The sequence below is a fragment of the Phyllobates terribilis genome, unplaced genomic scaffold, assembly GCF_046119375.1.
Source record: "Phyllobates terribilis strain yellow unplaced genomic scaffold, ASM4611937v1 Scaffold_4__5_contigs__length_816908805, whole genome shotgun sequence".
Lineage (NCBI taxonomy): Eukaryota > Metazoa > Chordata > Amphibia > Anura > Dendrobatidae > Phyllobates > Phyllobates terribilis.
In genome coordinates, this window is record NW_027362764.1 from 148,012,651 (window position 1) to 148,037,533 (window position 24,883).

The 24,883-nt window shown below is 45.4% G+C and overlaps 1 protein-coding gene across 4 annotated transcripts in view; it reads right to left on the reverse strand.

Moving 5' to 3' along the window:
* Window positions 1–24,883, reverse strand: part of LOC141265130 (ATP-dependent translocase ABCB1-like) — a 1,603,396-nt gene that overhangs the window by 780,261 nt on the left and 798,252 nt on the right. For all 4 annotated transcript variants that reach the window (XM_073677832.1, XM_073677833.1, XM_073677831.1 and 1 more), the window contains exons 15-16: window positions 1,149–1,319; window positions 895–1,056 (exon numbers count right to left, since the gene is read on the reverse strand). In XM_073677832.1, the coding sequence (XP_073533933.1) occupies window positions 895–1,056; window positions 1,149–1,319 (333 nt within the window). The remainder of the gene's footprint in view (window positions 1–894; window positions 1,057–1,148; window positions 1,320–24,883) is intronic.

Genomic DNA, 24,883 nt, shown 5'->3' on the forward strand with positions numbered 1-24,883 from the left:
TTCATCCCCCTCTCTACTTCTTCCTTCTCCTCTCGCCTTCAGCCACACTCAGGGCCCTCACTAGGCTTTCACATGTGCTGTAGGCCTTGGCTCGCCTAAGCACAGCAGCCAGCTTGCTGCCTCTTCGCTGCTCTCTGAGCGTCAGCACGCTCTCAGCTCAACTCTGAGCTCTGTCTCTCTCTGTGTCTCAGAGACTAACTCGCAACTCACTCAGCTGCCTGGCTCCACCCTCCCTATATATGTCCCTAACGGGCTCCCTCTGCTTGTCTGAGGTGGTAGAGTGGAGGTGTGTGAATGTGTGAGGGCCTCTTGTGGTGAAGTCCATCCATGCACCCTTCTGGGTTCTGTGGCACCAGTGCGTAGCAGGGCGCCACATCCCTGAGTCAGAACCAGGGGGCATACAATATACAAAATCAATGGCAGTGGAATAGTCAAGAAATGGGCAGAGATTAGAATATGGATAACACAGGTTGAACAATAGCAAAACAACAGTTGCAGATAGAAAGAATAGTATTTACTAGAAGGCTACATTCACACGTTCAGTATTTGGTCAGTATTTTACACTAGTATTTGTAAGCCAAAACCAGGACTGGGTTAAAAATGCAGAAGTGGTGCAGAACCACAAGTCCAAGAAGTAAAGTGCGGCCATCGTATAGTCACTCTGCCATGCCCAATGACTGAACCGGAAAAGAGAAGGCAGAAACTAGGACAGTTTAGTTACAAACTTACAGCATCAACTTAAATAATTCAATATACCAATGTTTCCATAATGTCCTTAGCAATTCATAATTTTTAAGGGTTGTGTCATTGTTGCATTGCAATAACATTAGATATGTTTTTTTTTTCCATTTGAATTAGGTTGTTTTCTATGCAGTTTTTTTGTAGATCCATTACCTGAAGCATCACGAGAGAATGGTAGATACCGTTCTTTTTCATGAGCTCACTGTGTGTTCCTTGTTCCACCACAATACCACCTTGAATGCTGGCAATGATATCAGCTGTCTTGATAGTAGACAATCGATGTGCTATCATAATGGTGGTCCGACCAGCCCTAGCCTCAAAGCATCAACATGAATAAAAGATCAAAGTAAAAATAATACTGCAAAATGTACAATATTACTCCTTACAAAGTGTTTAAAATTTGTCACCTTATCCAAGGCAGCTTGCACTAAAGCCTCACTCTGTGTGTCCAGTGCTGATGTTGCTTCATCTAGGAGAAGTATTTTTGGGTTGCGTACTAGAGCTCGAGCTAATGCTATTCTCTGTTTCTGACCACCACTTAGCTGGGCTCCCCACTCACCCACCATTGTGTTGAATTTCTGCGCAAAAAAAAATAGAATACAATACAAAGTTTATATTTTCTTTGGACATTTTGTTAACATTTTTAAAAGACAGAGCTAGTGCTACAGATGCAGATGGAATTAGAGTAGTATTGCACATGTATATGTTCACCATCATGCATTATTTGGAGCACATTCTATAAAGGGTTGTTTTGTTTAGAAAGTCCATTTTAAAATACCCTTTCAGAGAATTCTGAGTTATCTCTTGTAAGATACCATATCTATTAACAAAAGTGAAGAGCATATATTATTCTGAAGGCTCTGTGGAATATGCCCCAAATTAAAATGGACTTATAGCAGGAAACAGAAGGTTGTGGCTGAAGCCACATGGATTGATCGAGTGGCAAGCTGTTCCTACGCAGTATGTGTTGTGATGCTGTAAAGGGGGACAGAGTGGTAGTCATGGGCGAGTGTCGCAGTGTTTTCTTCATCACCCCGGCCCGCTACAGAAATGTGGGGACGTGCTTGTCCCTAGGTGTGTGTGGTATGCTGTACGTTGGGCTGTATGCAGTGGGAGTCTTTACTCAGTTTCATCCTTGGCTCAGACGGGTACAGATCTTCTGTGCTTTGAATGAAAGACGACACAGTTCTTTAAAAACACAACAGTCCAGTTTACTTGCTCAGCACGGCCGTAGAAACAGGGGTTTACAGGTACAACACTTGTTGCAAAACATGGCATTCACAGATGGTAAAAAACAGTCTTAATCCCCACACAGTGCTAATCACGGTGTGACTCGGACCTAGGGGAAACTGCTTCTGGACTTTCTCGCGGGGAAGCTCCTGCTTCTATGCTTCTACCCACGGCTCCCAATACCTGACTCTAGCAGGGACTACCTCGCTTCTGAGGCTCCATAGTCCAGGCACGTCGTTACTGCATATCGGCTGGAAGAGGCCAGGATCCACAAATTGACCTGTAGAGTATAGATTAGGCTGTGGTGTGCCCGTTCCTGTTAATCCTCCTGGTTTCTCCCACACACACCCATCTCTCTTCTTCTCTGTGCTCTTAGCACATCTGTCCTCTCTCACTGACTCCTCTTAACTCACTAAGATGGCCCAATCTCATTTCCCAGAGATCCCTAAGTCCTTAGCTTGTCACTGAGGGTGGCCCATCCTTGGTTAACCCTCTATGTGCCAACAACTACCATGAGTCTAAGATAATACAAGTATAAACCTCTGCTGCCATCTAATAGCCGTACCTGAAAACAACAGTTTTTTTTCAGATGACTAAGGCTATGTGCCCACGATGGAGAAATGAAGCAAAAAATTTCTGCACCGTTTCTGCATGGTCTTGGCAGTCAAAAATGCTTGCGCATTTTACACGTGTTTTTGACACGTTTTTGCAGCGTTTTTACATGCGGATTTGACTTGCGTTTTTCAAGTCCATTGGGACCTCAAATCCGCATGCAGAAATGCACAAATAATGAACATGCTGCGGATTTTTCTGCAGCATGGCACAGAACATGCAGATTTTCGTTGGGGATCATGGGGCATGGATTACCAAGCGTTTTAAGGCTATGTGCCCACGATGCAGAAATGCTCAGGATTTTTTCCTGAACGTTTCTGCATCTCCCTGGCAGAAAAAAACGCATGCGGATTGTACATGCGTTTTCCTGCCAGGGACATGCGGAAGTGAAGCGTTCTTCACTTGCATTTCCGCATGCGGGTTGTCAAGCGCTTTCCAAGCAATTTTAGCATCACTTGGAAATTGCTTCACAACTTGGTGACAATATATAAATCCATGCAAACGGCATGGATTTATATATTGTGACCGAAAGAATGGTAAAAAATAAAAAATAAATCTATACTTACCTTCTGATGGCACCCGCAGTCTTGATTCCCTCCGTCCTGGCTGCCGGCAGCCGTACACTTAAGGACCTGCCGACGTCAGCATCGCGTGACCCGTCACATGACTATGACGTCAGCGCAGATCCTTCAGTCCATCGCTAGCTGCGGCATGAAAGGACGAGTGCAGCGGAGGCCGCAAGAAGGTAAATATAATCTTTATTTTTTATTTTCTTCTTTTTTTCACAGTTTCTATGGTACCCGGGTCCGGAGGAGAGCCTCCTCTCCTCTAGACCTGGGTACCATCCGCACATTGGAACGCATGCATTCCGCATGTCCTTATCTAGTGAAGCGGAATGCATGCGTTCTAATGCAAGTCAATGGCAGCGAAAACGCTGCTTTTTTCCCCAATGATAATCCGCAGCGGAAATTTCCACAGCATGTGCACAGCACATGCGGATTATCATTGGGGAACATGGCAGGCCTTCTACCATGCATTTTTTAAGCGTTTCTGCAGCGTTTTTGCTGCTCCGGAAACGCTTAAAAAACGCATCGTGGGCACACAGCCTTAAAGCGTTTCTGCTGCGGAAATTCCGCATCAAAAACGCTTGAAAAATACATAAAACACAGCCTAAAACATACACAGTTATTAAAACAGTACAGTTCTATAGGGGAGTGGAGCTGCTATTCTCCACACACCCCTCACAATGATACAAAACTTTGCCACCATGCAAATGAGCAGAGTCATCTGAAGATGTTTTTTTGTTAATGCTGAAATTAATGGTAATTAGTAGTGTTGAGCGAACATGCTCGACACTGCTCGGTACTCGCCCGAGCATCACGCTACTCGGGATGTTCGGCGAGCACCGGGCATTTCCGGGTTACTCGGGCGAGAGCTTGGGTCTCCGCCCTGCATGTTTGGCGCTCTTTACAGAGCCAATGAACATGCAGGGATTGCCAGCCAGTCACTGTAATGCTGCAGCCATGTTGGTTGTGGGCATTACAGGGATTGGCTGGCCGCACAGCGTCACCTCGAGTATTTAAAATGGGGCGCCGCCATCTTGGACACAGTCGCACCGGATTAGACAGTGTAGGGACAGCGCTGCTGATTTAGGGAGAGATATAAACTGCGAAATAGTTAGCGTAGGGTCTGTAAAGGCTGCCAGAACAAACAAACAGTCCTTTCCAGGACTAATATCCATCCCAGATACCAGGCAGGCAGGCTGTATAGGAGACACAATGGTTATACCATCAAACGCTTCATTACAGTCCGGTGTGCTCCTGTTGCTGAAATTGCTGGACTTAGCACAAGGTGTCGGGGGCCAGGAAAAATCCTTTTTTTTCATCTAAATCCTCCTTTTTTTTTCCTCCTTCACACTGTACAAATACCCGTCTTATTAACCTTTTGGTGTGTCCCCCCCCCCCAAAAAAAAAGCGTGTCTTTGATTTTTCAGACACAAATATAACTGTTGAAAATAGTCTGGTGTAGGCTAGAGAAACAGAAGTGTTGTTTTGCACTTCCACGGTTCAAACCTCTGTATTATCCATTTTGGGCCATTTGTATCTAAAAAAAAAACAGTTTGAGTGTGTTGCTCACTGTTCAGCCGCAAATATCTCTATTTAAAAAAGTGTGGTATACCCCAGTAAACAATAACTGTGGTTTTGCCATCCCACGGTAAAAAATCTCTATTATTCAGGTTTTGGTAGTTTTTTCCGTAAAGGAAAACAGTAGTGTCTCCTGACTGTTGTGACACAAAAATATATCTGTTGAAAATAGTCTTGTGTAGGCCCGACATCCCAGTGTGGTTTTGCAGTTCCACGGGTCAAATCGCTGTACTATCCAGTTTTGGGCCTTTGGTATCTAAAAAAAAGCAGTTTGAGTGTGACGCTCACTGTTCAGCCGCAAATATCTCTATTTAAAAAAGTGTGGTATACCCCAGTAAATAATAACTGTGGTTTTGCCATCCCACGGTAAAAAATCTCTATTATTCAGGTCTTGGTAGTTTTTTCCGTAAAGAAAAACAGTAGTGTCTCCTGACTGTTGTGACACAAAAATACATCTGCTGAAAATAGTCTTGTGTAGGCCCGACATCCCAGTGTGGTTTCGCAGTTCCACGGGTCAAATCGCTGTACTATCCAGTTTTGGGCCTTTGGTATCTAAAAAAAAAGCAGTTTGAGTGTGTCGCTCACTGTTCAGCCGCAAATATCTCTATTTAAAAAAGTGTGGTATACCCCAGTAAACAATAACTGTGGTTTTGCCATCCCACGGTAAAAAATCTCTATCATTCAGCTTTTGGTAGTTTTTTCCGTAAAGAAAAACAGTAGTGTCTCCTGACTGTTGTGACACAAAAATATATCTGTTGAAAATAGTCTTGTGTAGGACCAACATCCCAGTGTGGTTTCGCAGTTCCACGGGTCAAATCGCTGTACTCTCCTGTTTTGGGCCTTTGGTATCTAAAAAAAAAGCAGTTTGAGTGTGTCGCTCACTGTTCAGCTGCAAATATCTCTATTTAAAAAAGTGTGGTATACCCCAGTAAATAATAACTGTGGTTTTGCCATCCCACGGTAAAAAATCTCTATTATTCAGCTTTTGGTAGTTTTTTCCGTAAAGAAAAACAGTAGTGTCTCCTGACTGTTGTGACACAAAAATATATCTGTTGAAAATAGTCTTGTGTAGGACTGACATCCCAGTGTGGTTTCGCAGTTCCACGGGTCAAATCGCTGTACTATCCAGTTTTGGGCCTTTGGTATCTAAAAAAAAACAGTATGAGTGTGTCGCTCACTGTTCAGCAGCAAATATCTCTATTTAAAAAAGTGTGGTATACCCCAGTAAACAATAACTGTGGTTTTGCCATCCCACGGTAAAAGATCTCTATTATTCAGGTTTTGGTAGTTTTTTCCGTAAAGAAAAACAGTAGTGTCTCCTGACTGTTGTGACACAAAAATATATCTGTTGAAAATAGTCTTGTGTAGGCCCGACATCCCAGTGTGGTTTTGCAGTTCCACGGGTCAAATCGCTGTACTATCCAGTTTTGGGCCTTTGGTATCTAAAAAATAAGCAGTTTGAGCGTGTTGCTCACTGTTCAGCCGCAAATATCTCTATTTAAAAAAGTGTGGTATACCCCAGTAAACAATAACTGTGGTTTTGCCATCCCATGGTAAAAAATCTCTATTATTCAGGTCTTGGTAGTTTTTTCCGTAAAGAAAAACAGTAGTGTCTCCTGACTGTTGTGACATAAAAATACATCTGCTGAAAATAGTCTTGTGTAGGCCCGACATCCCAGTGTGGTTTCGCAGTTCCACGGGTCAAATCGCTGTACTATCCTGTTTTGGGCCTTTGGTATATTAAAAAAAAGCAGTTTGAGTGTGTCGCTCACTGTTCAGCCGCAAATATCTCTATTTAAAAAAGTGTGGTATACCCCAGTAAACAATAACTGTGGTTTTGCCATCCCACGGTAAAAAATCTCTATTATTCAGCCTTTGGTAGATTTTTCCGTAAAGAAAAACAGTAGTGTCTCCTGACTGTTGTGACACAAAAATATATCTGTTGAAAATAGTCTTGTGTAGCACCGACATCCCAGTGTGGTTTCGCAGTTCCACGGGTCAAATCGCTGTACTATCCTGTTTTGGGCCTTTGGTATCTAAAAAAAAAGCAGTTTGAGTGTGTCGCTCACTGTTCAGCCGCAAATATCTCTATTTAAAAAAGTGTGGTATACCCCAGTAAATAATAACTGTGGTTTTGCCATCCCACGGTAAAAAATCTCTATTATTCAGCTTTTGGTAGTTTTTTCCGTAAAGAAAAACAGTAGTGTCTCCTGACTGTTGTGACATAAAAATACATCTGCTGAAAATAGTCTTGTGTAGGCCCGACATCCCAGTGTGGTTTTGCAGTTCCACGGGTCAAATCACTGTACTATCCAGTTTTGGGCCTTTGGTATCTAAAAAAAAAAACAGTTTGAGTGTGTCGCTCACTGTTCAGCAGCAAATATCTCTATTTAAAAAAGTGTGGTATACCCCAGTAAACAATAACTGTGGTTTTGCCATCCCACGGTAAAAAATCTCTATTATTCAGGTTTTGGTAGTTTTTTCCGTAAAGAAAAACAGTAGTGTCTCCTGACTGTTGTGACACAAAAATATATCTGTTGAAAATAGTCTTGTGTAGGCCCGACATCCCAGTGTGGTTTTGCAGTTCCACGGGTCAAATCGCTGTACTATCCAGTTTTGGGCCTTTGGTATCTAAAAAAAAATCAGTTTGAGCGTGTCGCTCACTGTTCAGCCGCAAATATCTCTATTTAAAAAAGTGTGGTATACCCCAGTAAACAATAACTGTGGTTTTGCCATCCCACGGTAAAAAATCTCTATTATTCAGGTCTTGGTTGTTTTTTCCGTAAAGAAAAACAGTAGTGTCTCCTGACTGTTGTGACGTAAAAATACATCTGCTGAAAATAGTCTTGTCTAGGCCCGACATCCCAGTGTGGTTTCGCAGTTCCACGGGTCAAATCGCTGTACTATCCAGTTTTGGGCCTTTGGTATCTAAAAAAAAAGCAGTTTGAGTGTGTCTCTCACTGTTCAGCCGCAAATATCTCTATTTAAAAAAGTGTGGTATACCCCAGTAAACAGTAACTGTGGTTTTGCCATCCCATGGTAAAAAATCTCTATTCTTCAGCTTTTGGTAGTTTTTTCCGTAAAGAAAAACAGTAGTGTCTCCTGACTGTTGTGACACAAAAATATATCTGTTGAAAATAGTCTTGTGTAGCACCGACATCCCAGTGTGGTTTTGCAGTTCCACGGGTCAAATCGCTGTACTATCCTGTTTTGGGCCTTTGGTATCTAAAAAAAAAGCAGTTTGAGTGTGTCGCTCACTGTTCAGCCGCAAATATCTCTATTTAAAAAAGTGTGGTATACCCCAGTAAATAATAACTGTGGTTTTGCCATCCCACAGTAAAAAATCTCTATTATTCAGCTTTTGGTATTTTTTTCCGTAAAGAAAAACAGTAGTGTCTCCTGACTGTTGTGACACAAAAATATATCTGTTGAAAATAGTCTTGTGTAGGCCCGACATCCCAGTGTGGTTTCGCAGTTCCACGGGTCAAATCACTGTACTATCCAGTTTTGGGCCTTTGGTATCTAAAAAAAAACAGTTTGAGTGTGTCGCTCACTGTTCAGCCGCAAATATCTCTATTTAAAAAAGTGTGGTATACCCCAGTAAGCAATAACTTTGGTTTTGCCATCTCACGGTAAAAAATCTCTATTATTCAGGTCTTGGTAGTTTTTTCCGTAAAGAAAAACAGTAGTGTCTCCTGATTGTTGTGACATAAAAATACATCTGCTGAAAATAGTCTTGTGTAGGCCCGACATCCCAGTGTGGTTTCGCAGTTCCACGGGTCAAATCGCTGTACTATCCAGTTTTGGGCCTTTGGTATCTAAAAAAAAGCAGTTTGAGTGTGTCGCTCACTGTTCAGCCGCAAATATCTCTATTTAAAAAAGTGTGGTATACCCCAGTAAACAATAACTGTGGTTTTGTCATCTCACGGTAAAAAATCTCTATTATTCAGCTTTTGGTAGTTTTTTCCGTAAGGAAAAACAGTAGTGTCTCCTGACTGTTGTGACACAAAAATATATCTGTTGAAAATAGTCTTGTGTAGGCCCGACATCCCAGTGTGGTTTCGCAGTTCCACGGGTCAAATCACTGTACTATCTAGTTTTGGGCCTTTGGTATCTAAAAAAAAGCAGTTTGAGTGTGTCGCTCACTGTTCAGCCGCAAATATCTCTATTTAAAAAAGTGTGGTATACCCCAGTAAACAGTAACGGTGGTTTTGCCATCCCACGGTAAAAAATCTCTATTATTCAGCTTTTGATAGTTTTTTCCGTAAAGAAAAACAGCAGTGTCTCCTGACTGTTGTGACACAAAAATATATCTGTTGAAAATAGTCTTGTGTAGGCCCGACATCCCAGTGTGGTTTCGCAGTTCCACAGGTCAAATCGCTGTACTATCCAGTTTTGGGCCTTTGGTATCTAAAAAAAAAGCAGTTTGAGTGTGTCGCTCACTGTTTAGCCGCAAATATCTCTATTTAAAAAAGTGTGGCATACCCCAGTAAACAATAACTGTGGTTTTGCCATCCCACGGTAAAAAATCTCTATTATTCAGATTTTGGTAGTTTTTTCCGTAAAGAAAAACAGTAGTGTCTCCTGACTGTTGTGACACAAAAATATATCTGTTGAAAATAGTCTTGTGTAGGCCCGCCATCCCAGTGTGGTTTCGCAGTTCCACGGGTCAAATCGCTGTACTATCCAGTTTTGGGCCTTTGGTATCTAAAAAAAAAGCAGTTTGAGTGTGTCGCTCACTGTTCAGCCACAAATATCTCTATTTAAAAAAGTGTGGCATACCCCAGTAAACAATAACTGTGGTTTGGCCATCCCACGGTAAAAAATCTCTATTATTCAGCTTTTGGTAGTTTTTTCCATAAAGAAAAACAGTAGTGTCTCCTGACTGTTGTGACACAAAAATATATCTGTTGAAAATAGTCTTGTGTAGGCCCGACATCCCAGTGTGGTTGTGCAGTTCCACGGGTCAAATCGCTGTACTATCCAGTTTTGGGCCTTTGGTATCTAAAATGAAAGCAGTTTGAGTGTGTCGCTGACTGTTCAGCCGCAAATATCTCTATTTAAAAAAGTGTGGTATACCCCAGTAAACAATAACTGTGGTTTTCCTCTTCCACAGTTCTAATCTACTCTTTATTACCCTTTTTCCATTAATAGTGCAAGTGTAAGCTATTTTACTTCATTTACAATGGGCAAGGCGCGTGGCAAGGGACGTGGAAGTGGACATTCTGGTGATGGTTCGTGCAGAGGACGGGGCCGTGGCCAAGGTGAAAATGTGCCACAACCAACAACCACATCTTCTCTCTCCCACTTCTTGACCAAATTACTAGGGAAGCACAGAACAACACCAGTATTGAGAACTGATCAGTGTGAACAGGTTATTAATTGGATAGCAGATAATACTTCCAGTTACCTGGGCACCACCACCTCCGGTCTGTCTTCCACACGGTCAAATCTTAGTAGCCGTGAGTCTCGACCGCATACTCCTCCTCACCCTGATGCTCCTTCCTCCCACCATGCCGAATGTCGTCAGACAGCAAGTGATCCCACACTTGGACACTCTGAAGAGCTGTTCACTGCTCAATTTCCATATTTGGGCCCCTCGCCTGATTCGCTTGAAGTGGTGGAAGAGGAGATCCCATGTTGCGATGCCCAAATATTTGAACAGCCACGGCCACAGGAAGTCAACGTTGGCAATCTGTCACAAGAGGTGGACGATGACGAGACACAAATGCCAGGAAGTGAGGAGGAGGATCGTGGTGCGCAAGTGGAAGAGGAGGAGGTGGTGGATGATCTAGTAACTGACCCAACGTGGAAGGAGGACATGCAGAGTGAGGCCAGCAGCACACAGGGGGAGGGAGGCAGAGTACCCCAACAGGCAGGAAGAAGCAGTGTGGTGGCCGCAGACCGAAGGCAGGCAACCGTTCCCCGTAACACCAACACGAGGGATGTTGCCAGTACAAGCGGTAGGTCTTCCAGAGTCTAGAATTTTTTTAAAGACTCTGCTGATAACCCCAAAAAGGCCATATGTTCCACCTGCCATGCCAGCATCAGCAGGGCTGACAAAACTACCAGCCTGACCACCACCAGCATGATCAGGCACATGGCAGCAAAGCACCCGACTTTGTGGGGCGAAACCCAGGGTCCACGACCAGTGTCAGCGGGTGTCACCACTGCTTCTTCCGCTGTTGTGCGTGCAATAGAACCCCCTGTTGTGTTTCCAAGGCAATCCCCTGTCCATACTGCATGTAAAGATGCCCCCTCCTCTCAGTCTTCACTTGTTATGGCAGTTTCTCAAGAAACAGCATCAACGTCCACGTCCACATCCCACCGCAGTGTTCAATTGTCCATATCCCAGACCTTTGAACGAAAGCGGAAATTCACAGCTAACGCCCCACAGGCCATAGTCCTAAATTCGCACATTTCACGACTGCTTGCATTGGAAATGCTGCCTTTTAGGCTGGTGGAGATGGAATCCTTCCGCAATCTTAAGGCGGTGGCCGTCCCTCGGTACTCGGTCCCCAGCCGACACTATTTTGCCCGGTGTGCCATCCCCGCACTACACAAGCACGTGTCCCAAAGCATCTGCCGTGCCCTCAACAACGCAGTTACTGGGAGAGTCCACCTGACAACGGACACGTGGACAAGTGCTTGTGGCCAGGGACGGTACATCTCTCTGACGGCACACTATTATTCAGCTTTTGGTAGTTTTTTCCGTAAAGAAAAACAGTAGTGTCTCCTGACTGTTGTGACACAAAACTATATCTGTTGAAAATAGTCTTGTGTAGGCCCGACATCCCAGTGTGATTTTGCAGTTCCACGGGTCAAATCGCTGTACTATCCAGTTTTGGGCCTTTGGTATCTAAAATGAAAGCAGTTTGAGTGTGTCGCTCACTGTTTAGCCGCAAATATCTCTATTTAAAAAAGTGTGGTATACCCCAGTAAACAATAACTGTGGTTTTCCTCTTCCACGGTTCTAATCTACTCTTTATTACCCTTTTTCCATTAATAGTGCAAGTGTAAGCTATTTTACTTCATTTACAATGGGCAAGGCGCGTGGCAAGGGACGTGGAAATGGACATTCTGGTGATGGTTCGTGCAGAGGACGGGGCCGTGGCCAAGGTGAAAATGTGCCACAACCAACAGCCACATCTTCTCGCTCCCACTTCTTGACCAAATTACTAGGGAAGCACAGAACAACACCAGTATTGAGAACTGATCAGTGTGAACAGGTTATTAATTGGATAGCAGATAATACTTCCAGTTACCTGGGCACCACCACCTCCGGTCTGTGTTCCACACGGTCAAATCTTAGTAGCCGTGAGTCTCGACCGCATACTCCTCCTCACCCTGATGCTCCTTCCTCCCACCATGCCGAATGTCGTCAGACAGCAAGTGATCCCACACTTGGACACTCTGAAGAGCTGTTCACTGGTCAATTTCCATATTTGGGCCCCTCGCCTCATACGCTTGAAGTGGTGGAAGAGGAGATCCCATGTTGCGATGCCCAAATATTTGAACAGCCACGGCCACAGGAAGTCGACGTTGGCAATCTGTCACAAGAGGTGGACGATGACGAGACACAAATGCCAGGAAGTGAGGAGGAGGATCGTGGTGCGCAAGTGGAAGAGGAGGAGGTGGTGGATGATCTAGTAACTGACCCAACGTGGAAGGAGGACATGCAGAGTGAGGCCAGCAGCACACAGGGGGAGGGAGGCAGAGTACCCCAACAGGCAGGAAGAAGCAGTGTGGTGGCCGCAGACCGAAGGCAGGCAACCGTTCCCCGTAACACCAACACGAGGGATGTTGCCAGTACAAGCGGTAGGTCTTCCAGAGTCTAGAATTTTTTTAAAGACTCTGCTGATAACCCCAAAAAGGCCATATGTTCCACCTGCCATGCCAGCATCAGCAGGGCTGACAAAACTACCAGCCTGACCACCACCAGCATGATCAGGCACATGGCAGCAAAGCACCCGACTTTGTGGGGCGAAACCCAGGGTCCACGACCAGTGTCAGCAGGTGTCACCACTGCTTCTTCCGCTGTTGTGCGTGCAATAGAACCCCCTGTTGTGTTTGCAAGGCAATCCCCTGTCCATACTGCATGTAAACATGCCCCCTCCTCTCAGTCTTCACTTGTTATGGCAGTTTCTCAAGAAACAGCATCAACGTCCACATCCACATCCCACCGCAGTGTTCAATTGTCCATATCCCAGACCTTTGAACGAAAGCGGAAATTCGCAGCTAACGCCCCACAGGCCACAGTCCTAAATTCGCACATTTCACGACTGCTTGCATTGGAAATGCTGCCTTTTAGGCTGGTGGAGATGGAATCCTTCCGCAATCTTATGGCGGTGGCCGTCCCTCGGTACTCGGTCCCCAGCCGACACTATTTTGCCCGGTGTGCCATCCCCGCACTACACAAGCACGTGTCCCAAAGCATCTGCTGTGCCCTCAACAACGCAGTTACTGGGAGAGTCCACCTGACAACGGACACGTGGACAAGTGCTTGTGGCCAGGGACGGTACATCTCTCTGACGGCACACTATTATTCAGCTTTTGGTAGTTTTTTCCGTAAAGAAAAACAGTAGTGTCTCCTGACTGTTGTGACACAAAAATATATCTGTTGAAAATAGTCTTGTGTAGGCCCGACATCCCAGTGTGGTTTTGCAGTTCCACGGGTCAAATCGCTGTACTATCCAGTTTTGGGCCTTTGGTATCTAAAATGAAAGCAGTTTGAGTTCAGCCGCAAATATCTCTATTTAAAAAAGTGTGGTATACCCCCGCTACAAGGAGAACTTTCACACTCTTATTCCTGAGGTGGAGAGGTCTACAAAAATTGGGCAATACCAGAAGGCCCTTGCTGCAGAACTCTTAAAAAAATTCCCATCTGAACACGCTAGCGGCAGAGGTCACAGTTCATTGCCCAACCAAGGCGTACAGACGAGAGAGATGCAACTCCAATCCAGCAGAGGCAGGGGAACACTGTCAACGTTCTGGGACAGTTTTCTGACACCCGCCCAGCTTACAGGCCCTGAGGCGCGGGGTACTCTCACAAGGAGTGGAAAGTTTCAAAAGATGGTGAGGGAGTACCTTGCCGATCGTACCAGCGTCCTCCGTGATTCCTCTGTGCCTTTTAATTATTGGGTATCCAAGCTGGACACTTGGAATGAACTCGCTCTGTACGCCTTGGAGGTCCTGGCCTGCCCTGCCGCTAGCGTGTTATCGGAGCGTGTTTTTAGTGCCGCTCGGGGAATTATAACTGAAAAGCGCACTCGCCTGTCAACTGACAATGCTGACAAGCTGACCCTTATCAAAATGAACAAGGGCTGGATTGGTCCAGACTTCTCATCACCACCAAATGACAGCAGAGTAACATAAAGTCAAATCCACTGTGTTATTTCGGGAGGTGTATTCACATGCACCGCTTCACACCCACACATGGGTATACGCTTCCTCGTTTCGGCTGTTTAATCTTCTTCTCCTTATCCTCAGCCTCCACCACCACTATACCACCTGGGTGCCAGCATTGCAAGTTCCTCCGTCCCTATTTTTGGCAGCTTTTGCTGGGAAAGCATAAGCAAATGCTATGGGACACCCACTCGCCAATAATGGGACTTATGTTTGTAATATGCTGTACTGCATGGCTCTTGTAAGGGGCATTGCAAGTTGCTCCATCCTAATTTTTGGCAGCTTTTGCTGGGAAAGCCTAAGCAAATACTATGGGACACCCACTCCCCAATAATGGGACTTATGTTTGTAATATGCTGTACTGCATGGCTCTTGTAAGGGGCATTGCAAGTTGCTCCGTCCTAATTTTTGGCAGCTTTTGCTGGGAAAGCATAAGCAAATACTATGGGACACCCACTCCCCAATAATGGGACTTATGTTTGTAATATGCTGTACTGCATGGCTCTTGTAAGGGGCATTGCAAGTTGCTCCGTCATAATTTTTGGCAGCTTTTGCTTGGAAAGCATAAGCAAATACTATGGGACACCCACTCCCCAATAATGGGACTTGTGTTTGTAATATGCTGTACTGCATGGCTCTTGTAAGGGGCATTGCATGTTGCTCCGTCCTAATTTTTGGCAGCTTTTGCAGGAAAAGCATAAGCAAATACAATGGGACACCCACTCCCCAATAATGGGACTTATGTTTGTAATATGCTGTAATGCATGGCTCTTGTAAGGGGCATTGCAAGTTGCTCTGTCCTAATTTTTGGCAGCTTTTGCTGGGAAAGCATAAGCAAATACTATGGGACACCCACTCCCCAATAATGGGACTTATGTTTTTAATATGCTGTACTGCATGGCTCTTGTAAGGGGCATTGCAAGTTGCTCCATCCTAATTTTTGGCAGCTTTTGCTTGGAAAGCATAAGCAAATACTATGGGACACCCACTCCCCAATAATGGGACTTATGTTTGTAATATGCTGTACTGCATGGCTCTTGTAAGGGGCATTGCAAGTTGCTCCGTCCTAATTTTTGGCAGCTTTTGCTTGGAAAGCATAAGCAAATACTATGGGACACCCACTCCCCAATAATGGGACTTATGTTTGTAATATGCTGTACTGCATGGATCTTGTAAGGGGCATTGCAAGTTGCTCCGTCCTATTTTTTGGCAGCTTTTGCTGGGAAAGCATAAGCAAATACTATGGGACACCCACTCCCCAATAATGGGACTTATGTTTGTAATATGCTGTACTGCATGGCTCTTGTAAGGGGCATTGCAAGTTGCTCCGTCCTAATTTTTGGCAGCTTTTGATGGGAAAGCATAAGCAAATACTATGGGACACCCACTCCCAAATAATGGGACTTATGTTTGTAATATGGTGTACTGCATGACTCTTGTAAGGGGCATTGCAAGTTGCTCCATCCTAATTTTTGGCAGCTTTTGCTGGGAAAGCATAAGCAAATACTATGGGACACCCACTTCCCAATAATGGGACTTATGTTTGTAATATGCTGTACTGCATGGCTCTTGTAAGGGGCATTGCAAGTTGTTCCGTCCTAATTTTTGGCAGCTTTTGCTGGGAAAGCATAAGCAAATACTATGGGCCACCCACTCGCCAATAATGGGACTTATGTTTGTAATATGCTGTACTGCATGGCTCTTGTAAGGGGCATTGCAAGTTGCTCCGTCCTAATTTTTGGCAGCTTTTGCTTGGAAAGCATAAGCAAATACTATGGGACACCCACTCCCCAATAATGGGACTTATGTTTGTAATATGCTGTACTGCATGGCTCTTGTAAGGGGCATTGCAAGTTGCTCCGTCCTAATTTTTGGCAGCTTTTGCTGGGAAAGCCTAAGAAAATACTACGGGACACCCACTCCCCAATAATGGGACTTATGTTTGTAATATGCTGTACTGCATGGCTCTTGTAAGGGGCATTGCAAATTGCTCCGTCCTAATTTTTGGCAGCTTTTGCTAGGAAAGCATAAGCAAATACTATGGGACACCCACTCCCCAATAATGGGACTTATGTTTGTAATATGCTGTACTGCATGGCTCTTGTAAGGGGCATTGCAAGTTGCTCCATCCTAATTTTTGGCAGTTTTTGCTTGGAAAGCATAAGCAAATACTATGGGACACCCACTCCCCAATAATGGGACTTATGTTTGTAATATGCTGTACTGCATGGCTCTTGTAAGGGGCATTGCAAGTTGCTCCGTCCTAATTTTTGGCAGCTTTTGCTGGGAAAGCATAAGCAAATACTATGGGACACCCACTCCCCAATAATGGGACTTATGTTTGTAATATGCTGTACTGCATGGCTCTTGTAAGGGGCATTGCAAGTTGCTCCGTCCTAATTTTTGGCAGCTTTTGCTGGGAAAGCATAAGCAAATACTATGGGACACCCACTCTCCAATAATGGGACTTATGTTTCTAATATGCTGTACTGCATGGCTCTTGTATGGGGCATTGCAAGTTGCTCCATCCTAATTTTTGGCAGCTTTTGCTTGGAAAGCATAAGCAAATACTATGGGACACCCACTCCCCAATAATGGGACTTATGTTTGTAATATGCTGTACTGCATGGCTCTTGTAAGGGGCATTGCAAGTTGCTCCATCCTAATTTTTGCCAGCTTTTGCTGGGAAAGCATAAGCAAATACTATGGGACACCCACTCCCCAATAATGGGACTTATGTTTGTAATATGCTGTACTGCATGGCTCTTGTAAGGGGCATTGCAAGTTGCTCCGTCCTAATTTTTGGCAGCTTTTGCTGGGAAAGCATAAGCAAATACTATGGGACACCCACTCCCCAATAATGGGACTTATGTTTGTAATATGCTGTACTGCATGGCTCTTGTAAGGGGCATTGCAAGTTGCTCCGTCCTAATTTTTGGCAGCTTTTGCTGGGAAAGCATAAGCAAATACTATGGGACACCCACTCTCCAATAATGGGACTTATGTTTCTAATATGCTGTACTGCATGGCTCTTGTATGGGGCATTGCAAGTTGCTCCATCCTAATTTTTGGCAGCTTTTGCTTGGAAAGCATAAGCAAATACTATGGGACACCCACTCCCCAATAATGGGACTTATGTTTGTAATATGCTGTACTGCATGGCTCTTGTAAGGGGCATTGCAAGTTGCTCCATCCTAATTTTTGCCAGCTTTTGCTGGGAAAGCATAAGCAAATACTATGGGACACCCACTCCCCAATAATGGGACTTATGTTTGTAATATGCTGTACTGCATGGCTCTTGTAAGGGGCATTGCAAGTTGCTCCATCCTAATTTTTGGCAGCTTTTGCTGGGAAAGTATAAGCAAATACTATGGGACACCCACTCCCCAATAATGGGACTTATGTTTCTAATATGCTGTACTGCATGGCTCTTGTAAGGGGCATTGCAAGTTGCTCCATCCTAATTTTTGGCAGCTTTTGCTTGGAAAGCATAAGCAAATACTATGGGACACCCACTCCCCAATAATGGGACTTATGTTTGTAATATGCTGTACTGCATGTGACGCGCCCCCTGGGCAGTGTGTACATGTGTGTGGGATACCCGGTGCCGGGTCTCTGGGGTCTGTAGTCTCCGTGGCGGTGACCCGGTCCCCTGGCTCAGGCTGGTCAAACCAGTGGCAGTCTTTCTTAGGTTTTGAGGTTAATTGTCCGACTGCGCCACCCGTGGATTGCGGTCAGGGAGTACCATCGCTGCGAGGCAGACCGCTGAGGCTGGTGTTGTGTGCGCAGCATAGAATGGGATTACTCCCCTCGGGAGGAGTATAGCCTCAGGGCAGTGAGTGTGGATGATGGGGGTGTTGGTGCACCAGCGCAGCAGGAATGACTCAGAGTCTTTGCAGTGCAGTTCAGGGTCTTTACTGATGATTATAAGGTAGACCCTCCCGGGAGTACTGGCTAGCATAAGAGGCCTGGTCAGTCTGTGAGCAAGCAGGAGTTCCCCTGGCCAGGTGGAGTTGTAGGCCTCCCCGTGTGTCTGCACTCTTCCTGGCTACCTTGCTGTAAGCGGGTAGAAGTAGCCCACGTCCCTGAGTGTACCGTGTAGTGCTCACCCATATGGCTGGTGACTTGGGGCCTTCTGTTAGCCTCCGCTCCACGACAGCGGTGCTGGTCCCTTGCTTGTGACTGAGCCTCCGGGCTTCTATGGCCAGAGGACCTGAAATCCCCTGCCGGCTGGTTTCTGCTGCTGGATATATAAGTCCTCACAGCTTCGGACTCCTGTGTCCGATTCCTATTGTCTTCTACCAGGGCGAGCTCTGCTCAGCTTCCAGCCCCTGGTCTTTAGCTCCTAGCTCCTACAGAGCTCCTTGCTGTTACTTTCCCTTGCTCTCACTCTGACTCTGACTGTTCTCTGACTCACTCAACCCCGCCCAAGATCCAGTTTATAAGGGCAGAATTCTCCCCTCCCAGGATTGGGGCAGGAGGATGTTGCATGTTTAAGGGATCCTGACCAGGAAACCTCCCACTTGCTCTCCGACGTAATATCTCTATTACTGTGGTGACCAGACCCCTGGGGTGCCACACATGGCTCTTGTAAGGGGCATTGCAGTTCCTCATAATTTTTGGAAAGCCTTCCATTCACTGCTTAGGCCAACAGTGCACGGGAGACCCAGTTGCTATAAATGGAAAAAAAGGTTTAGTTAACGCCCTCTGACCTCCATGTCATTTCCAAGGAGCATTGGAGTGGCTCGAAATTTTTGGTAGGCATTGCACTCACTGTATGTCCTATAACTGTGTAGCCGAACCGCTCCTTTTGTTACAGAAACATATCCTACATGACATATCTGGTTGACTGGCCTGATATTGATGTGAATGGTCCCTGTTCCTCCTGCTCTTTCTCCTTTGCCACTACCTCATCCATCATTTATCACCTGAAGCTTTGTTTTAACGGGAGTCATAGAACTTGGATAGTAGCAGGAAAACATCCAGCAATCCTCGGAGGAGGTAGGATATGCGCCAAAACGCTGACCACCTCAGGCCTAGCCGCTACTACATACATGCGCTTGCATTACAACAAAACAAAGCAGATGCTAACTTCTATCATCCTCATCATGCTCCTCACCTTGGCACTCTCAACTCCCCTGATGGAGAAGCCAGGGCCCACCGGAGGAGTCTGATAGTCCAGTGGGCTCGGCCAATGCTGCCCTAAAGCAGTCCAGGCTAAGAAAAGTGTGGGAAAGGTTACCGGGACAAATAGGGGTGGCTGAAGACCGAGTATGGACACCCGGCCGCCGGGCTGCTGGGGACTGAGTATGTATTCCAGGCCGCCAACACAGCCATGACGTGGTGGCCAGATTCCGCCTCCACATGCCTAAAAGGCCCAATTTCAAGTTCAAGCAAGCAAGCAGTATGGTATTGCAGCCTGGGGGTGGGTGGGTGGCAGGCTGCATACTTGAGCTTGTATTGCAAGGAATGGGGGAGGTACAATTGAACACTGCCCTGGGACTAGAACTTGCATGGGGATAGTTGCAAGTCTGCATCTTCTGATGCGGTAAGGATCACTTATGATGGGCACACTTTTAGACAGTGACCTGGGAGTCAGAGATGCTTCCAGGGGTCTTCCCCATGCTGTTCCCTTGTCTTTTCAGCACTTTATGCATGTGTCACACAGCACATGGCCAGATAAGGTTGTAAAATGTTAAAATGACATTTCACGGTGAATGCATTTGTCATAGTTGAAAGCAATACAAAAGTGCAAAAACGCAAAAAAATGCTACTTGTGAACATAGCCGAAGGTGTGGAGGAGTATTTTTGTTTTTGGTCATTTATTTTAACTTATACACAAGTCTTTACCCTGGAAAGGATGTTCCTTAACATATTTCACAGGAAAAAAGTTTCACTTTAGTTTTTGAACGTTTTATTGTGAGCCTGTAAAAGTGACTTAATACCTCTGACCACGTTGTTGACAGCAGTGACCTGGGGGTCAGAAATGCTTCCTGGGGCGATCCCCATGCTGTCCCCATGTCATTTGAGCACTGTCACTATCGTTTTGGGCACTTGTTAGGCTTTTAAAAGACTGCTGGGGGTGCCACCGCAAAAATGCTCGAGTCTCCGATAGACTAATATTGGGCTCGTTGCTCGGGTCGAGCACCCGAGTATCACGGCGAGCTCGGCCCGAGCTTCGAGCACCCGAGTATTTTAGTGCTCGCTCAACACTAGTAATTAGTAATAAAGGAGAGAGGAAGAGAAGTCAGGTTGCCAAAATATTAACTGCGGGCCCTTGACAAAGAGTTGCATTTAGGCCTCCTTCACAAGTCAGTTTCTCCGGTACATGTCAGTTTTCACATGTACAGGAGCCACTTACACATATAGACCCATTCAAATCAATTGGTCTGCGCATATGTCAGTGTGTTTATACAGACCGTATGTCCGTGAGAAAAATACGCGGACACGTCCATTTTAAACCAGCCGCAAATGTCCCATACACGTGCACTCTGATGACATTTAGCATTTTTCCCAAGTGCTGGGTGCTGAATCATACTGTCATCATTGCTGCCCAGTCTCCCTGTGATATAGCGTCTGTGTATAGCGCTAACTACAACTGTCATCATTGTCAGCTGGTCTCCCTGCGATCAGCGAGACCAAGCGACGCTGATGATAGTTGTAGTAAGAGGTTGCCATCTTTGTGTAGCACGTATAAATAAATGTTTGTTTTTTTTAAATTGTGTGGGGTCACCCATCATTTTTATAACCAGCTGAGGGAAAGCTGACAACTGGGGCTGATGTTAATATTCTGGGAAAGGGGCCAATAGCCATAAAACTGTTTTCTTAGCCTTTAGCCCTAACCAGCAAAGTCTAAACATACATTTGTGGGCTGATTTTAATAGCCTGGGAAGGGGTCATCGATATTGACCCCCTCCCAGACTAAGAATATAAGATGTGCCGAATCTGTCGCTTAGACTCACTCTTCCCATTTGTTCTGGTGCGGTGGCAAGTGGGGTAATATTTGTGGGGTTGATGTCAGCTTTGTAATGTCAGGTGACATCAAGCCCAGGGATTACAATGGAGAGGCTTCCATCTTAATGCCCCCATTACTAACCCTGTAACTTTAAGTTAAAAAGCACTCACACAGAGTAAAGTGATTTATTTGAAATAAAAACTTCCCAACCCTTTATTAGCCAAATAAAAATAAAAAACACAGTATCCTCACCTGTTCGCCAATAATTCATATGTCCCACAAGGACCCCAACTCAGCTACATCTGGATGCATTACTAAGTGGTGGCATGATGCGACTGCTCAACCCTGCATCCCGGATACATTGAGCTGAGCGGGAGAACGCAGCAACAGTGACAAGAGGTGATGTCATTGAAGTTAACGCCGTTCACAGGCAGCCACATTACCACGGTCAGCTCTGTGTGAGTTGGAATATGAACTGCTATAACTTTACTGACGTCACCGCTTGCACCATGAGCCAGCAGGGCTCGGAAGGTAAGGAACACCGTTTGACTTTTTGAATGCAAAATTGGCTGGAATCATTAGTGGATGTCATATAACATTTGTAGAGCCCTTGATGTGCCTAAATGGTGGAAATCCCCCACAATTGATGCCATTTTGGAAATTAGACCACTCAAGGAATGTATCTAGATGTGTGGTGATCACCTTGAACCTCCATGTGCTCCACATAAGTTTGTACCTGATCTGTGAAAATATAAAATCAAAATTTTCCCACAAAAATATTCATTTAGCCCCAATTTTTTTTCTCTATTTTCACAAGAGTTACAGGAGAAATTACACCATACAATTTGTGATACCCCATATGTGGTCAAAAACTACTTTTGAGGCACAGTGCAAAGCTCAGAAGGGAAAAAGCGCCATATTGGAGTTCAGATTTTGCTGGAACGGTTTGAGGGTGCCATGTCACATTGGCAGAGCACCAGAAATCCCAGAGCAGCAGAAACCCCCCATAAGAGATGTCATTTTACAAACTACACCTGTCAATACATTTATATAGGGGTGCAGTGAGCATGTTGACACCACATATGCCTCACAGAAATTTATACCACTGGGCGGTAAATGAAGAATAATTACATTTTTACACCTAAAATGTTGTTTTAGCCAAAATTTAACATTTTTATAAGGGCTAATAGGAAAAAATGGATCTCTCTGTTGTGCAATTTATCCTGAGTGTGCTAATACTTTACATGTAATTCAGAACTACTTTTGAGGCACAGTGCAAAACTCAGAAGGAAAGGAGTGCCATAATTTGGGGCAGATTTTACTGTTATGGTTTGCTGGTGCCATGACGCACTGGGAGAGCCACTGAGGTGCCAGAACAGCAGAACCCCCCATATGTGACCACATTTTACAAACTATATCTCTCAAGTAATTCACCTAAGGGTGCAGTGATCATTCTGACACCACAGGTGTGTCACAGAAGTTTATACAATTGAGCAGTAAAGAAAAAGTATTTACATTTTTACCACAAAAAAATTGTTTTAGCCCCAGGTTTTACATTTAAAGATGGGGAAATGGGTAAAAATGGCACTAAAATGTGTCCAACAATTTCTGCTGAACATTTGTGGCTATTCAGTACTGCATAGCCACACAGCGAAACTCGGGAGGGGCAGAGTGCTATTTGCCTCCTGGAGCGCAGACTTTCCTACAATAGTTTGCAGACTCCATATACAGAGCCCCTAAGTGCTAGATTAGCAGAATACCCCCCTCAAGTGACCCCATTTTGGAAATTATACCTGTTTGGGAATTTACCTACAAGAGTAGTGATGATTTTGACTCCATGGATGTTTTCCAGAAACAAGCAGCAGTTGCTGAGTGAAAATTGCAAATCTGCCATTGTAGTGCCCAGTACATTGTAGTGTGTAATGCTGTTGCAGAGTGTGACATGCAGAAGTAGTGATGTTGCTTTAAAAGAATTCAGCAACTATTAGAAGTAACACAAGCACATGAGACAGGAAGTGTTGAGCTCCAGAAGCATCCAGCAACTAGAGGGGTTAACACAGTCACAGGAGAAGGGGAGTGTCTTAGCAGAGCCCCAGGGGATTGTGAGGAAGTTGTTTACTGTCTGACTGGAGCCGAAGAGAAAGGTGGTGTGTGTGTTCTGTATCTCACAGATGTGCCCCTGCAAGTGAAAAGGATTCAAGTCAGGAGTGAAGTTAAGCACAGGTCAGGTAGAGTTCCTGAACTAATAGTGCAGAACATTGTCAGGCAGAAAGATAAGGACAGGAAGAAACGGTGTCACAGGGATCATCTCCCACAACAACCCCCCCTCCTCCATCTCACTGTGCTGTAAAGAATCCTGTGTTCATTAATGTGCCTTTGCATTAGAACTGTGCTGTACTGTACTACTGGGAAGACTATGAACTGCTGTGCTGCTAAGGAAACTGTACTGTTTGTCACTGGAGCCTGTTGCTCATAAGACTTAACTTGCACTGGCTGTGCGGCTTCTTATTAAATCCTACTGTTCTACCGTTTATGAGGACTCTTGTCAAGTGTGTCTGGTCAGCAAGTGAAACAAACTACGTGTCTGTGCCTGAGGGTCAATACCCCTGTGTGTCTGAGAGAAGCTCCAGCACATGGTCTATGGTAGCCCTGAGTAAAGGTTCCACCAGGATTCCAAAGAATTCATGTAACCTGTCTTGTCCCTATCTAAACCTAGCGGTGTGTGTATAACATTGGTGGCCTGTACGGGGAATCCTGAACGGGAATTAGTGCATAGAGGGAGACGAGGAAAAGTGTCTGGAAAAACACAGCAGCAGAGTGTGGCGCCCCTGAGGGTTCGATCGCCACAAGGGGGGATACTGCAGCCTGTCAGCAGGTGTAGTGTTTCCTCACCCAGGTAAGGAAGGTGTACTAATCAGGACCCTGAATCCACATTCAACACTACACACTCCTGACCTATGGGAGGCAAGTATGCACCATAGTGCTGCCTCACCAGGATCACGAGTAGGGGAACCAAAAGTTAGGGGAACCATGTAGTGGGTGAAGGGTAGAACACAGTTTTAGTTTGCACACATAGTTTCATATATAATAGCCAGCCATCTTAAGCAGAAGGTTCTTTGATTGTGGTCTTTGCAGCTGTCAGTGGCCTTGTGTAGGAGCCTGCAGTGTGCTGAAGATACACGGTCCTCGTGCCCTGACCTTGACACGAGGAGCGGGAAGGAGTTAACAAAGTCTCTACCCTGGTCAAGTTCCCTTGCTTGAAAAGGATGGGAGCTTTAGTGACAGCTCCACAAGCAAAAGGATCCCAGGGAGCACGGACGGAGCGGCGTACGCCACCTGTACTCTCCATTCTGGCCCTGCCAGAGGGACTCCTGCTGCAAGAGGGGTGACCGGCCCCCGATATCTGACTTTGTTACTTCAGGTCTCAGTCAGAAAAGCCCGGAGGCTTAGTGGATCCCGGCAGGGATACAGACGGAGCGGCCTACGCCACCTGTACCCCTCTACCTGCGTTTATCCAGTGGGACCCAGCCTTTGCACGCACACACACAGGAGAGGTTCAAAGGGGACTGTTAGGAACACTCGGAGGGTCCTGATCGAGGTACCTGAATTCCTTGGGTGCGCTGAGCCCTCATCCCTGGTGGCCGCAGTGATCCGTGAGGAGCAGGGAGAAGCCTTGCGGCTGACCTAAAAGAACTGTGAGTAAAAGACCTGGAAGACTATCCCTATGGCCTCTGGTTCCTTCATTTCTGCACTGCACCACACAGCACCTGAGTGACCCAGGACTACTCTCCCCATC